Source organism: Ovis canadensis, chromosome 6, assembly GCF_042477335.2.
Source record: "Ovis canadensis isolate MfBH-ARS-UI-01 breed Bighorn chromosome 6, ARS-UI_OviCan_v2, whole genome shotgun sequence".
In the NCBI taxonomy this organism is placed as follows: domain Eukaryota; kingdom Metazoa; phylum Chordata; class Mammalia; order Artiodactyla; family Bovidae; genus Ovis; species Ovis canadensis.
In genome coordinates, this window is record NC_091250.1 from 75,636,155 (window position 1) to 75,652,322 (window position 16,168).

At 43.3% G+C, this 16,168-nt stretch overlaps 1 protein-coding gene across 4 annotated transcripts in view; it reads left to right on the forward strand.

Moving 5' to 3' along the window:
* Nucleotides 1-13,376, forward strand: part of RHOH (ras homolog family member H) — a 51,828-nt gene extending 38,452 nt beyond the window's left edge. For 3 of the 4 annotated variants that reach the window (XM_069593984.1, XM_069593981.1, XM_069593983.1), the window contains exons 2-3: nucleotides 8,584-8,710; nucleotides 9,010-13,376. In XM_069593984.1, coding sequence (XP_069450085.1) covers nucleotides 9,226-9,801 — 576 coding nt within the window. In that variant the 5' untranslated portion in view covers nucleotides 8,584-8,710; nucleotides 9,010-9,225 and the 3' untranslated portion in view covers nucleotides 9,802-13,376. Of the gene's footprint in view, nucleotides 1-6,137; nucleotides 6,436-8,583; nucleotides 8,711-9,009 lie in introns of those variants that run through there. The other variant, XM_069593985.1, reaches the window with a different exon arrangement.
* Nucleotides 13,377-16,168: the final 2,792 nt, after the last annotated feature.

Genomic DNA, 16,168 nt, shown 5'->3' on the forward strand with positions numbered 1-16,168 from the left:
CTCCAATGCATGAAAGTGAAAAGTGAAAGTGAAGTTGCTCAGTCGTGTCCGACTCTTAGCGACCCCATGGACCGCAGCCCACCAGGCTCTTCTGTCCGTGGGATTTGCCAGGCAAGAGTACTGGAGTGGGGTCCCTAATCCATTTAATCCCATACAGTGTATGACAGGTACTGTCAGTATTGCCTGTTTACAGTTAGAGAAGCTAAGGCTTAGCGACTTTGAAGGCTGAATGGGTGGAGTCCATCGTCTTAATCACTGTGCTATACTGCCTCTATTTACAAAGGAACTAAAGCTTAGAGAAGCTAAATAATTCACCCAAGATCACACAGGAAGCAGCAGATGTTGAAGTGAAACACAAGCTTGCCTGAATTCAGGAGTCTGTGCTCTCCTTCTTACTCTGAATTGCCTCTTTTTATTTAGCAAGAGTTGTCAAACTTTTTCTGTAAAAGGTCAGATAGTAAATATTTTAGGCTTTGTGGGCCATAAAATTTCCATTGTAACATTGAATTGTAGCAAGAAAGAAGGCATAGAAAATTTGTAAATGAAAGAGCATGGCTATGTTCCAATACAAAGTTATTTATGGACACGGAACTTTGAACTTCATATGATATGCACATGTCATGAAGTATTGTTCTTTTAATATTTTTTAACCATTAAAAAATGTAAAAACCATTCTTAACTCGTGGGCCATACAAAAGCAGATGGTGAGTTTGACCTGCAGTTTAGCCATGCTTTGACAACTGTGCTTTACAGCATTGTTACTTTCTAGAATGGTTAAACATACTTGTACCTGCCTCTTTCCTTTTTTTTTTTTTTTTTTTTTGCTTGAATAGTTCACCTTGGGCCCCATATGTGCATGCCCAACTGAGAAAACATGAGTCCTTCAGTAAATGAAATTTGGATCTCTTAGAAAGCCTTTGGGCTTCCCAAGTGGCTCAGTGCTAAAGAACCTGCCTGCCAAGCAGGAGATGCAGATTTGATCCCTGGGTTGGGAAGATTCCCCTGGAGAAGGAAATGGCAACCCATTCCAGTGTTCTGCCTGGGAAATCCCATGGACAGAAGAGTCTGGTGGGCTACAGTCCATGGGGTCACAAAGTCAGACAAACTTAGGGACTAAACAGCAACAGTAGAGACCAGGTGACCTTTCCTTGAGCATGTCTTGTAGGGGTTCCACCCTCAACTCCAAGCAGTTTTTCAGAAAATTCCTTCCAACTGCTTTAAGAGAGGTTGCAGTAACTACACTTTCCCATCATGTAAATTTTGAGATGAGATTCTAGTGTTTTTAAGGGTGCTCTGGACAGTTGCCTGGCTGGCTTGCCTTGTTTTTGAGTCTAAACTTGGACCAAATTGAAAACTCTAGACCTGTGGTGAGAATCCAATTGTTATGTTCCTATGAGTGGCATGGGCCATTCAGGGCAGGGTGGGTGGGACAGAAGAGGGGAAGGGTGCCATGGTCCCTGCTTGGTATGGGGTCAGAGGGACAGGGCTCTGGGTTTGAAGAGGACTCAGGGATTGGTGACAATCCATTTTAATTAAACTGCAATGGGATTACATAGGCTTTAAGTTTGGAAATGTAAATACTGCTTAAATACATTCTGGAGAACACATAATAAAAGCCACAAACTATCTTCTTGCAAGCAAAGTTTCAAAATAAAATCCATTTGGAATACAGATTATCTGTGTATAAAAATAAACTGATTTGAAAGTGATTTCCTTTTGTGACTTGGAAGAGGAATTTAATCCTTATTTGTGGCAATTGGAAATACACAAAGTGGAATTACTGAAGTACAGTTGAGAATTACGACTTCCCTGCAGCTCAAATGGTAAAGAATCTGCCTGCAATGCCAGAGACCTGGGTTGGATCTCTGGGTTGGGAAGATCCTCTGGAGAAGGAAATGGCAACCCACTCCAGTATTCTTGCCTGGAGAATCCCACAGACAGAGGAGCCTGGTGAGCTACAGTCCATGGGGTCGCAAAGAGTCAGACACGACTTAGCAGGTAACTACTACTACTACTAAGACAGTAGTAGTAGAGATTTAGTGAAATGAACATCTTGCAAGATGAAAAATTTATGATAAAATACTCCTCCAGAAGATAATCTCTTGTAAAGGCGTAACCTTATTTTTATTTATTTATATTTAAAAATATTTATTTATTTATTTTTGGCTGTGCTGGGTTTTTGTTGCTGTGTGTGGGCTTTCTTGAGTGTGGTGAGCAGGGGTTCCTCTCCAGTGGCGGGGGGGCATGGCCTTCTCATTGTGGTGGCTTCTCTTGTTGCAGAGCACAGCCTCTAAGTGCCCAGTCTTCAGTAGTTACAGCATACAGTCTCAGTAATTGTGGCACACTGGCTTAGTTGTCTCAAGGCATGTAGGATCCTTCCGGGTCAGGGATTGAACCTATCTCTCCTATACTGCAAGGCAGATTCTTAACCATTGTACCACCAGGGGATTCAGCAGTAACCTTACTTTTTAAAAAATACTTTTTTACTGAAGTTTAACCTTTGTACGGAAAAGTAAACATATCGTAGGTCTGCAGCCGGAGAAATTTTCACAAGCTGAACACACTTGTGGAACTAGCTTCCGGATCAAGACACAGCACACTTCTTGTAAATATCAAGAGCTCCTCATCTGTAGGAGTAGAACTGGAGTAGGGACCTGGCTGGAAGGATGGCCAGAAAAACTGTCTTGAAACTGGGATTGCTTAGGAAACTTGGTTTTAATTGCAATGCCTTGGATTGGGCAATGGGAATTGTGAGGTGTGGGTGACACATGGAGCTGCTGCAGCTTTGGGGTCATCCTCTATTTAGGTCTAACTTTGTCTCTGCCATTGCTTTGAAGAGTGACTGTAGGCAGGATTCTCAACCCCCTGAAGTCTCTGCAGTTCTGAAATGTAGATCTCCATGAAGACAGCAGCCAGCTTGCTCACTATCATGCTATTAGGATTGATACAGTGCCTGCCACAAGAAGCCCCAGACAACTGCCTTAAAAAAAAAAAAAAGGAATAAAACAGCTGATGAATACTATATACAGCCCCTAGAAGATGTTTAATGATGTAAATAAAAGTCACAAAATGAACTCATTGATCCATTAATGCCACATTTATGAATATATTCCCCAAGAAAATTGTTCCACATAAACATTATTTCCATAAATGCATACATATTTAATATACAAAGTAACACTTGTTCATGACTGTGAAATGCTGAAACTAATTCAGAGACTGCTAGTAGTGGGGAGTGGCTGTGTAGCTATGAATTGTTGAAACAATGGAGAACTATTTAGTTAAAACCTGGCAAGTGTGTAGACTGTTGAACATAGAAAAAATTTTAGGTTGAAAACAATGTTTAGAAGATATATAAAGTATATATTTACCAGTGAATGAAAACCGAGTGAGAATTTGGATTGAGAAAGTTTAAAAGTGACTCTCTTTTTCCTCTATGAAGTTACTTAAAATTTTTGAATTCATTCTCTTTTCCCAGAAGAAAACAAAATGAAATGAAGCACCAGCCCCCACTGCTAACTCCCCATACTTGGATTCATTCATCCACCCCCAGCAGGGCCTGCTCTTGCTGTGCGGTCCCTGCCAGGCTGTGGGCTGGCGAGGGACATGGAGCGAAGGCGCTGGCAGGAGATGAGTTACTGAGAAGCATGATGATTTCCTAATCATCTGCGTGCTGGATTCATGGCAGAAGCAATTTCCTTAATGAATGAATTGGCTGCTGCCAGAGCAGGTCCTTTGCCCAGAACTCTTTTAAGAAGGATGACATTCAGATGTATTCTCTGTAATTGACAGGCCATCCTCAGCTGATGGCTGCCATGGATTCATCTTTAAAAAAAAAAAGAGTTTTTATCAGTATTTTGGCTTCCCTGGTGGCTCAGATGGTAAAGAATCCATCTGCAGTGTGGGAGACCTGGGTTTGATCCCTGGGTTGGGAAGATCCCCTGGAGGAGGGCATGGCAACCCACTCCGGTATTTCTGCCTGGAGAATTCCCATGGACAGAGGAGCCTGGCAGGCTACTGGGTCGCAAAGATTTGGACACGACTGAGCGACCGAGTACATCAGCATTTTGAAGTAAGCCACCTCAATCAAAGCCCAGATAACCTAAAATGTGCAGTAACAATTATTAGTCAATGAGTCATGATTTCATCTTAGTTTTATTTTGTTTTTCTAAGCAATACTTTATATTGTCTATCATTGGTTTTCTTTTTTAGATTATTATTTTTTATGCTCTATCATTATGAAGGAACTTTCTCATAAGACAATCAAGAGGTATTCTTGGATGTACAAAGTCTTATAAAAGTACAAGCATCGACTATTGCTTGTTATCATTTCCATCTGGTCCTTATGAACTCCCTGTGAGAAAGCTCTCATTCCAGTTTTTCAGGTGAGGAAGACGTGCAGGAGGACCAACCATGTGAGCAGAGTGATGGTGGAGGCACAGGGGGGTATTATGGCAACACAGAGGGGATATCTGATCTAGCAGCTGGTCAGGTGATCAAAGAAGATTTTTTAAGAAGAGGTAGAAGTTGGAGGAGTGAGTCTTCCCTGGAAAACAGAGTATGTGTCTGAAGAAAGAATGATAATGGAGAGTGGGTAGTTGGGATGAGAACTGAGGCTAAAGCGAAACGAGGGTTTCCTACTAGACAGCCCTCCAGAAGATGGAATGGACCAGGACGCTTCATCTCCAAGCCCTCCCTTTTGTCTGCCTCTCAGAGTCGGACACAACTGAAGCGACTTAGCAGCAGCAGCTGCCTTTGCTATGATAGACGCTATTGCCTTTGCAAGATGAAGCCTCCCTGCCCTTTTCCTATCTCTGTGTGTGAACCATGGGGCTCTTGGGAGGGCATCTTTTCTGTGAAACTTTGGAAAGAGGAGAGAGGGAGGTTACTGAGACCCGAGAAGCTCTGGACTTGAAGGTTCGTTAATTCCAATCTGACTTAAGTCCTAGAAGGGTCACTCACGATGCTATCTGAAGTTGCTTTTGGTAACTCCTCCGTATTGATTGGGAGAAGGCAATGGCAACCCACTCCAGCACTCTTGCCTGGCAAATCCCATGGATGGAGGAGCCTGGTAGGCTGCAGTCCATGGGGTCGCTAAGAGTCGGACAGACTGAGCGACTTCACTTTCACTTTTCACTTTCATGCATTGGAGAAGGAAGTGGCAACCCACTCCAGTGTTCTTGCCTGGAGAATCCCAGGGATGGGTGAGCCTTGTGGGCTACCATCTATGGGGTCGCACAGAGTCAGACATGACTGAAGCAACTTAGCAGCAGTAGCAGCAGCCGTATTGACTGACATATAATTGGAGCACCCCTGCCAATTAGCCACTAGTGAAATATCATTGAAAACCTGCTTCTATTTTTCTTCATCCAGAGCTCCTTTGGGGAGAAACTTTCTCTTCAGGTGAAATTCCACTGAAATCGAGCCAGTCAAACTTCCACACATTATGTAGTGACCTGTAGTGGTTCTGTGTGGGCATCATCTGAAGGTGATCTATCATGTCTGTATAGGATGTTGCTCCAGTGTAGACCATAACTCCTCCCACTACTCCTCTCCTAGACCCATGTTTAGCCATCTGCCAAAGGCTACATGTGTCATCAAGTTTTGTCATCTGTCTTTGCTGCTACAGTGCTGCTCTGGAATAAAGTGGAGAGTTATGCAATTGTAAGTGTACTGCAGGCTATAAAGCTTTCGCCTTTGACCTCAGTTTCCATAGTCCTGCAGAGAGCTAATCTTGTCCAATCACTTTATGATTTGGGAAACTGAAGCCCTGAGAGCTGGTTTGATGTGCCTCTTAGTGCCAGAACTGCCTGGGAATAAAGGTCACTTGACTGAATAGAGCTTTTTTCTCCAGTCTGAGTCTTCGGAGCTCTCTGAGTGGCCAAGCTGAGGCACAAATTTCTTTGTTCATATCATAGTTTATTTTTATGCTCAGTTCAGTTCAGTCGCTAAGTCATGTTTAACTCTTTGCGACTCCATGTACTGCAGCATGTGAGGCTTCCCTGTCCATCACCAGCTCCTGGAGCTAGGTCAAACTCATATCCATTGAGTTGGTGATGCCATCCAACCATTCCATCCTCTGTTGTCTCCTTCTCCTCCTGCCTTCAATCTTTCCCAGCGTCAGGGTCTTTTCCAATATGCTACAAGAAGAATATTGTAGAATATATATGTATTGTAGTCACAGCTGGGTATAAGACTCTTAGAGCACCCTTTGCCACAGAAACCTTTTTAGTGCTACTTTGAATTCCCCACTGATGAGATAAAATTGCCTATTATTATATTTGATGAGATGATTGGACGGCATCACTGACTCAATGGATATGAGTTTGAGCTTCAGGAGCTGGTGATGAACAGGGAAGCCTGACGTGCTGCAGTTCATGGGGTCACGGAGTCGGACGTGACTGAGCGACTGAACTGAACTGATAATTATACTTGGTAATTCCTGTTTAACAATAATTTTAGTAATAAGGACTGTTTATTGTGTTTTCTATGCGGTGACTATGTACTTGCAGTGTGTTTACATGATGTACTATGCTAAGGATTTTGTATGTTTAAGCACGTTTAATACTCTTAACAACTCGGTAGATATTATCACATCACATTTTACAAAGAGGGAAATTGAGGCTTAGGGAGGTTAAGAAACTCTTCTCAGTTCATGGTAATCAGTTGGTCAGTTCAGATTCAGTTCCGTATCTACCTGATTTTAGCGCCTGCATTCTTAACAATTTTGCCTCAGCAACTTCCTTTTGTAGATATATACTCAGGAAATTTGACTTTATTCAATCTCTTAGAAATTATTTAATAACCAAAATACCTGACACAAGCATATTTTTCTTGGTCCTTGTCCTACTACACTGGGGTCGACATCAAACTTGAAACATGTCTTAAGTCTCGACACTGGACTCAGTAATGAGGAGGTCACAACTGCTTCATTTAAATCATCCATAGGTTTAAGGAGCTAAAGTCTGAGACCCAAGGAGCTCCTAAGGGGACCTTACTCAAAGGTCTGATGACAAAGAAGTGTCCAGGACCATGGTGTATGAGAATGACCTGATGTGGAGTCTTCAAAGTCTGGCTGAATATCTGACATCCCATCCCCTACACTTGGACATTCAATATTTGGCATTTTAAATAAGCAGTAGTAGAAGTTGGAAAATATGGTGCCTGCCCATAGATTCCATGTGCCATGTTCTGTGCTAAGGCAGACTCTCCCTATACTGAACTGTTATAATAATTCCATCAAGAAATTGCCTTTCTTATTTTCATCTTTATGAAGAAACCAAGGCTCAGAGAGGTTAAGTAACTTGTGCAATGTTACCCAGCTTATGTGTGGTAAAAATGAATATGTGAAAATCATGTGAATTTTTTATGTGATCAACTCATTTGTAAAGGCTGCTGTGCTATGCTTAGTCACTCAGTCACGTCTGACTCTTTGCGACCCCATGGACTGTATCCCACTAGTCTCCTCTGTTCACGGGGATTCTCTAGGCAAGAACACTGGAGTGGGTTGCCATGCCCTCCTCCAGGGCATCTTCCCAACTCAGAGATTGAACCCAGATCTCTCACACTGCAGGTGGATTCTTTACTATCTGAGCCACCAGGGAAGCCCAAGAATACTGGAGTGTGTAGCTATACCTTCTTCGGGGGATCTTCCTGACCCAGGAATCAAACCGGGGTCTCCTTCATTGTTGGCAGATTCTTTCCCAGTTGAGCTACCAGGGAAAACTGTAAAGGTTATTATGTCTTATTAAACAGAGACTGTAGGTGGACAAGGATAAAAATGTCTTGGAGGGGAATGTCTGAATTTAGAGGAGTGATTTTTAAAAATTATGTTTTGAAGCAGACATATCCTATAGATCTGTTTCACATTACTTTACATGTGACCTGTCATGAAGACTGCCAGTAGAGGAGGTTATAAGCCCAGATTGTATTAATAACCTTTACTTTGAAGTTTGGCCCAAAAGACCTTTCCCTCATCTGAAGCCGGGCTGGCCTTGTGATGATGTCCTTCAGCAGACAGGATACTGTCTCCAGGGTGATCTCATCGTCTGGAGCTCTTTCATCTGCAGTGAATGAGAATTTATTTGACCCTTTCATGAAATTTAGATGCTGCCATATTTATGTGGCCTTGTTTAAGTGACAGGCACCGAATACAGCTGCTTTTAAGCAAGTTATTTTGTTTAACCAGAAGCCTAGCAGAGTTCCTGATATATAGGTAGCTGTCCAGAAAAGAGAGAAACAATTTTATCCCCACAAGATCTCTGAGAAGTGGTTCCTACATTTATCACAATCTTGCAGATGACTAAACTGGGGCTACAGATTAAGCAAAGCCATATCATTGCATAGATAATGGAGTCTGACTTGAGATGCAGAAAATGCCAAGGACAGTGCCCTTTCCATTACATTTGTAGCCAGTTTTTGGAAACACCTCAAGGGAAAAAACACAGCAAATTTTAAAAGTTTTGGTGATTTCTTCTGACCTCAATACAAATTCCCTCATAAATCAAACACTGGCTGATGAATCAATGAATGAAAGGAAGTGCTCATAGTATCTGAGGCTCATCACATTGCTCTCTTTTGCAGTTTCCAAAGTGACTGGGATCCATTAGAAACTGAAGCGGCGGAGACCTCTGTCAGCTGTGGTCCCCACTTCTTGGAGCAGAAGGCCAGAGAGAGAGAACGCTGTTTGAACACGTCTCATTCACACCAGGTTGTTACTGAGGTCTTTTTCATGTTGCTGCCAGAGCAGCTGCTTGTATTTTTATCGCTGGGCTGATTTTAGAGATCAAATCAGCTTCTGCTTTTTGACTGGGTGGAGTTGTGGGTTCCAGTGCTGGGGTATAACAGATTCAAGTTTTCTCTGCTGGGGTAAGAGTGGCTTAGACAAGCAGGGTCGGGTGGCTCCACAGAGATGGGATCCCTCATTAATCTGTTTGTCAATGAGGGAGATCCCTGTCATCAAAAAAGGGAAAAAAGACTCAATTTCTCCACTTCTCTTCCTTGTTCCAGTTGAACACCAGCCTTTGGATACTTTCAGAGTAGACTGTGTGTCTCCCTTGGATGGCCCAGAAAAAGTAACATCCTGCAAGCAGCTGTCAGAGGTCCTGAGAACACAAAGCCGTCTGGCTCTCCTTCCCCGTGTCGAATGGCATTTGTCTCAGTAGCCCACTGAGGGCTGTCTTCCTCAGGATTCTGAACTTGTAACTAGGAGTTGGGGCTGCGAAGATGCTGAGTTCCATCAAGTGTGTGTTGGTGGGAGACTCTGCTGTGGGGAAAACGTCTCTGCTGGTACGTTTCACCTCGGAAACTTTCCCTGAGGCCTATAAGCCTACAGTATATGAAAATACAGGTGTAGACGTCTTCATGGATGGGATCCAAATCAGCCTGGGCCTCTGGGACACGGCCGGCAATGATGCCTTCAGGAGCATTCGCCCTCTGTCCTACCAGCAGGCAGACGTGGTGCTGATGTGCTATTCCGTGGCCAACCACAACTCCTTCCTGAACCTGAAGAACAAGTGGATCGGTGAAGTCAGGAGCAACCTGCCCTGCACCCCCGTGCTGGTGGTGGCCACCCAGACAGACCAGCGGGAGGTGGGGCCCCATCGGGCCTCCTGCGTCAATGCCATCGAAGGAAAGAGACTGGCCCAGGATGTGAGAGCCAAAGGCTACCTGGAGTGCTCGGCCCTCAGCAACCGGGGCGTCCAGCAGGTATTTGAATGTGCCGTCCGAACTGCTGTCAACCAAGCCAGGAGACGCAACAGAAGGAGGTTCTTCTCTATCAACGAGTGCAAGATCCTCTAAACCCCAGAGACTTCATCCCACTTACTCACCACAAAGACCAGCTGGGACAGAGAGAGCAGGCAAGCCAGCAAAGGACTGATGCTCTTTCCTGGCATGGCCTGACTGGCTTTTCTACAGGGTACAGTTGTTGATGGGACTTGGCCACTGGATATTTTTATAATATGCACTCTACGAATGAACTCTTTGCCCAGTACAATTAGGAGATTCCTTGGGACACTGTAATGACTATTTCATCTTTGATTCAAAAACCAAAGTGGTCTCCACACTTTTGGACAATGAAGTGAGTTTTCCAAAGAATACCATATTTAAAGATACAGTTTATTTAAATAATAACAAATGAACAGCATTTGTATATAATTAGTTTTCACACTTGGAAAGTCTTTTCCTCCCTACTCACAAACTGATGTGTGAGTGAAATGACCTTACAGGGCTCTGACGTATGTTCATAGTATTAGCATTTTCACCTGAAGTAGTAATTTTGTTGAAATCACACTTGCCTGTTAGATTTTATTAGGTAACCAATTTTAAAATCACTGTAAACTGATCCTTGCAATTAATTTTCCACTCATTTGTTATTCAGAGTTGTATATATAAAATACAGTTAAATGACATAAGATTACTATAATACTGCCTAATGATTTTTAAATGACTGTCATTTTATGTCTCTGTAATTATTGAAGAAAACTATTTCTTATAGTATTGCCTTTCACCCAAAGAATTTCAATTATGCACTAAGTATTCTGTCATTCACTGAAACAGATTGAAGGAAAACTTATCAGATAGAGAATCAGACTGCCGTAAGTGATAGCAGCAGAGCTTGGAACAGATGTGGGGAAGTCTTACTTTCATTTCAGAGACTGCTGCACTTTGCCTGCTTCCTAACTTATTGTAGGTCGTATAAAAGAGCAGGCTCAAAGTTCTCCATAACAGTAATTTAGCAAGATTTGTCGTTTGAGCTCTAAACCGAGCTAGCATGGCAACATAATTAATTAATTTTAGGGTCTAATCAGAATAATTGGGGCAGTGTCTACATGAATTGATATGTGTTTAAAGGGAAAAAGGGAATTTATAGCTTTTACTATTTCTTGAGTATGAAACATCTGAGTAGAAAAAAAAACACAAATTCCAAGGACAGGTAACAGGAAAACTGTGTAGCAATTGTAATAAAAAGTTATCAGGGGAAAGACTGAATCAATGGAACATCCCCCCACCATTCTATCTGATAGCTTAAAAGCAACGGTATTAACCATCTCTTAAAGCTGAAAATAGAGGACTATGTAACTTAAGAAATTGTGAAGCCTGGAACCCACATGTTGCAGTTACTTACTTAATCAAATAAAACCTAGAACTACTCTGAACCACGATTATTAAAGTCCATCGTTGTTATGGTGCAACACACCGTCACACACCACTGGTAAGGCAGCTGGCATAAATGACTATGATTAGACTTACACTGACCTAACCAAACCAATTTTCTAGTTTCCTTATGTGGTCAATTATTTATAGCACTAATCAGTGTCAAAATCAAAAGTGTGCTCATCTTTACACTGCCTTCTCTCTTTTTCCTCTTCTCTCATCCACCTCCAGTAAGACAACTGGACCCGGGGTCTGAGTCTTTGAGTCTGAGGTTCCCTCAGTTCCCTGGGGCAGACACATCTGCGGGTACCCGACAGTGTCAGCTTTCCAGTCCCATGGCCTGTCCTTGCCTCTGTGTTACCTGTTTCCCATGACATGAGAGCTACTCTATCCAACTTTCTATGTTGGGCATCCAGGGAGTGGAGGCCTTCAAAGCTGCCCAGGGAGGGGCAGTGACGGGAGCACATTTCCTCCTGATATGCTTGTTGACATCCCTCCTCTTCTCCAACAATCACAAATGGTCTTGAATAACTCATGCAGGTTTGCCTTCAGGGCCAGTCTTTAGGATAGGAGGTATTGCTCAGTCGTGTCCAACTCTCTCCAACCCCATAGACTGTAGTCTGCCAGGCTCCTCTGTCCATGGGATTCTCCAGGCAAGAATACTAGAGTGGGGTACCATTCCCTTCTCCATGGATCTCCCCGCCCAGGGATCCAACCTGGGTCTCCCGAATTGCAGGCAGATTCTTTACCTTCTGAGCCACCAGAGAAGCCTAAGAGCACTGTGCATGCATGCTAAGTCATTTCAGTCGTGTCCAACCCTGTGCAACCTTATGAACTGTAGCCGCCGGACTCCTCTGTCCATGGGATTCTCCAGGCAAGAATGCTGGAGTGGGTTACCATTTCCTTCTCTAGGGGATCTTCCCACCCAGGGATCCAAGCTGTGTTTCCCACACTGCAGGCAGATTCTTTATCTTATGAGCCACCAGGGAAGCCCCATTTACTGTGATAGCAGGAATAAATTTCTAATGACAAAATTGGCTATCTTCAAGCTTTTCTTTCTCTCTTGTTGAAGGGAGATTGGTGGGATGGCAGGTGGCGGAGGTAGGGATCTGAAAATGGGAAGGGCAACTGACTCTAAGTGAGGGAACAGGAGATGATTCCACCGTGGAAGCAGTGGGGGAAGGGAAGTCCAGAGAGACACAGTCTAATGACTTTGCCTTCGCCTGGGCGCATAGATGAGTCCCCTGCCAAACTCAAGGACTCCCTCTGGGAACCCTCTCATCTGAGAATAGGAATCTATGTGGAAATCCTCCCCAGTGGTGGGACCTGAAAGAAACTGAGGCCAACTGGTGTCTGTCTCCCCTACCTGATGACAGTGCTTGAAGTCAGAGCCACCTCCTTAGGGTTCCCAGGGCCTAGCTCAGGCAAAGAATTGCAGTTGAACGCAGTCATGTTGAACTGGAGAGAAGGACAAGAATTGGGCACTTGTGTTGAAAGTGGTCATGGGAAGGAACCCCGCCTTGTGGGGGTGGGGGTGGGGGAGGGAAAGAAGTGAAAATAGGTCATTTTGGTAGAATTCATGCAGTGTATTCTGCGAGAATGTTCTATGTGACTGTATATCTCTTTCTCCTGCCTGGACTCCAGTATGTTTCTTACACTTCAAAACTTGCAGTGCTTTCTTTTTCTTAAATTAATTTTTCAAATTGTTAATTCTTAACCATCCCAAGTAGCAACATTAAATATGCTCTTGTTTACACTGAAGGGTTGGTTTGAGTGGTTGAATAACTCATTTTCTTTTACTTTATACTGACAAAACGGGGTGGTAGAAGCTAGTGCAATGAAATTAGGCTGAGTGACAAGAAAGTAGAAAGCATTCCAACAGTTATAATTTGTTGAGGGCTTTGGAAATGCTAGGTCCTGTGCTAAACACTCGAGTGTTTGTTATCTCACCACGTGGTGTGAGTACCATCTTATGTGGGGAAACCGAGGCCCAGCACACTGACTGATGAGTCCGAGGCCCCAGAGCAGGTGAGTGGCAGCACCAGAGTCTCGAGTGTGTTTGCTGAACTTCAAAGCTGTGCTCAAAACCGCTGTGTTGAGAGCAGCCTGACTGTATGTCTTTACCACGTGTGATCTCATGTAACCTTGTACGCCCCAGCCCTACCAGTCAAGTGGCCTGTATTTTAAAACTGATTTTTAATAAAGCGTTCCAAGTCTGATCTTTGCCCTACCTTTTTATTTTTCTTCTTGGCAATGAGAAAGGGGCCCATCTAAGTCACGGAGCACCATCATTTACAAAGGTGTCCATGTCCTGACATAGAACTTAATCCCTAATGGTAGATAGACCACCATAACGTGGGAGTTAAGAGGTAGATGGTTGTGACATATTTTGGAGTCACAAAGTCTGGGTCATGTGTCTTTCAGCCTCAGTTTCTCTAAATTAAAAGAGATACTAATTCCTGGATTTCTCTGAGAATTCATACAGTAGTGACTGTGGAAATGTATTATGTCTGTGAACTATGGTTCATGGCTGTGTTTTCATGGTTTGGGTGGATCTCTATGCAGATACACGGGCTGAAGAATCTAGGTCCGATCAGAATATTCTAGGACTTGTTGATACTGGGCCACATAATGGGAAATTACACAGAAGCGGGTGCTGTTTGTAGCAGGGCTAAATAGGGTAAGATTAGCAAAATGGCACATAATGATAATAGCAACAAACTATATTTGATTCCTACTGGTTCCAAGTTTGTGCTAGGCCAAGCTTGACATACACCATCTAATTAAATCCTCAGAACTACTCATAAGGTAGATATTATTCTCTGTCTTTTGATGAGAAACCGAGGCTCAGACTAACACACACAGATATTTTCCTTGCATCTTTACTTTTCAAAGTGTGATTTTGGTGTAACTAAACTCCACCAGTTAAACATTATATGGTGCATTGCATTTAATGTTCATTACACTTGCTGCCTTAGCTAAGATGGTGAAAGTGGCCCTTGTTACATGCTGATGGTTAGGGCTCGGCAGTCTTCCTTTGTGAGCATCCTTTTGTCACTTTTCCTAGGAGAAAGCTCAGATTGTTCCTATCACATGCTTGTGGTGGTCTCTGCTGGTTGTCCCTACTCCCCCATCTCCATTTTTCACCCTTGACTGCCCTCCCCTGTGGCTGAGAGGCCAATCATTGGACTGCATCACCCAGGGTCTCTTCCTGGCTGGCTTTCACTTGGATGCAGCTGCTAGGAGACTCTGTCTGGAAGTCAGAGGGCAGGATGAAATAGTTGGGTGTTTTTTTCCTATTCGTTTCCTGCCTGGGTGATGCTTGTCCATAGAGTCCCTCCCACCTGCTGAGCAGCTTCTCCATATCTCCACAGGGCCTCTGGACTGAATTTCCTCTCTCTGTCTCTCAGTCCTGTAGGAGGTCCCGCTGGTACTAGTCTTGAGATATTGCCTTAATCCAGACCTCTCCCAGTAGTGCTTTCATTCACATCTCTTCATCTGAACCATCTGGAATAAATTTGGTTTCCTATGGGATTTTGGCTGGTATACTCACCAAATATTCAAGGTCATCTCTATGTGCTGGCAGTCAGTGAGCACTCAAAACTCTTCCTATGTGTTTTATGCACTCTTGTGTGCCTGCTGTATTTCATAATTTAAACAGATTCATTTGTTTTTTTTTTTTTCAAAGTTCAGGTTGTACAGTCAAATTACCAGAATTTGAATTCTAGCTCTGCCACTCACTAGCCTTGCAGCCTTATGCAAGTTAACTCCCCTTCTGTGCATCAATGTCCTCATCTGTAAAATGGGGAAAATAGTATCAGAAGGCGGCAAGGATTAAAGAGAAGAATGAATACAGGTAAAGGCTGCAGTATGACTGGCACATAAGAAGTTTTCAACAAATGGCAGCTGTATCGTTCGGTTGGCATATTGTGTATCTCAGAGCTGGGAGGATCCTGCTCTTCAGTGGACGAAGACATTATAATCCTGGGCTGTTAAATGACCTCACCAAAGCTCCATGAGCTTGTGGCAGACAAGGTCCACCTCATTCTCAATACCACCCTTTGGATTCTCTTTCTCTCAGATTCATGAGTAAGAGGTTTTGTTTCACTTGTGCATTTTTCATAAGCTCACTTTTCAATCCAGGTTTCCTGTACTTTGTAATTTGCAGTATTCTTTCTTAGCACAAAACAGATGACTTTCTAGTGCCTTACTGAAGGGATCAACAGAGCCTTCAATCCCTTATTCATTCATTCATCATTTACTAGGCTCCTTATGCTTCCCCGATGGCTCAGACAGTTAAGAATCTGCCTGCGATGCAGGAGACCCGAGTTTGATTCCTGGATCGGGAAGATCCCCTGGAGAAGAGAATGGCTACCCACTCCAGTATTCTTGCTTGGAGAAGTCCATGGATAGAGGAGCCTGGCAGGCTACAGTCCATGGGGTCACAAATAACTGGACATAACCGAGCAACTAAAACTTGATGTTCTTTAAAAGGGGTGAGTCAAAGAAAGTAGAGAACTCCATCACTAAAAGAGATATAGATCTGAGCATTTCTCCATTACTGGATTTATAATGTTATTTCATAATTATGTGTTTATGTTTCCATGCTCCCATTGGACCATGACCTTCTTAGCACCAAGACTGAAAATAGCCAAAGCTACTGCTTCTGTGGAGTTTAGGATCTAGTTAGGGAGGGATAGCTGCGTATGTGCAGATAATAACTACATAAACAAATCTGATAAATGTGGATGTGTGATCAATGCTATAAAGAAACAAATTAGGAAAAGAGAGAGAGGACATGTGGTAGTTTATTCTCTGAAGTGAGGAGAAGCCTGGCTGATGTAGACAGACTGCATTTTTTTAAAAATAAACCACCCCTCTGAAAAAGAGAGCAAACTTAACTTTGCTGGCCTCAAAAAAGGGACACTCATGTTTTTCACAGTAATCAGTGTTCAACACCCAGTTCCCTCCAGAAGTGACGGACTTAACTGGGGATTCCAGCCCATCTGGC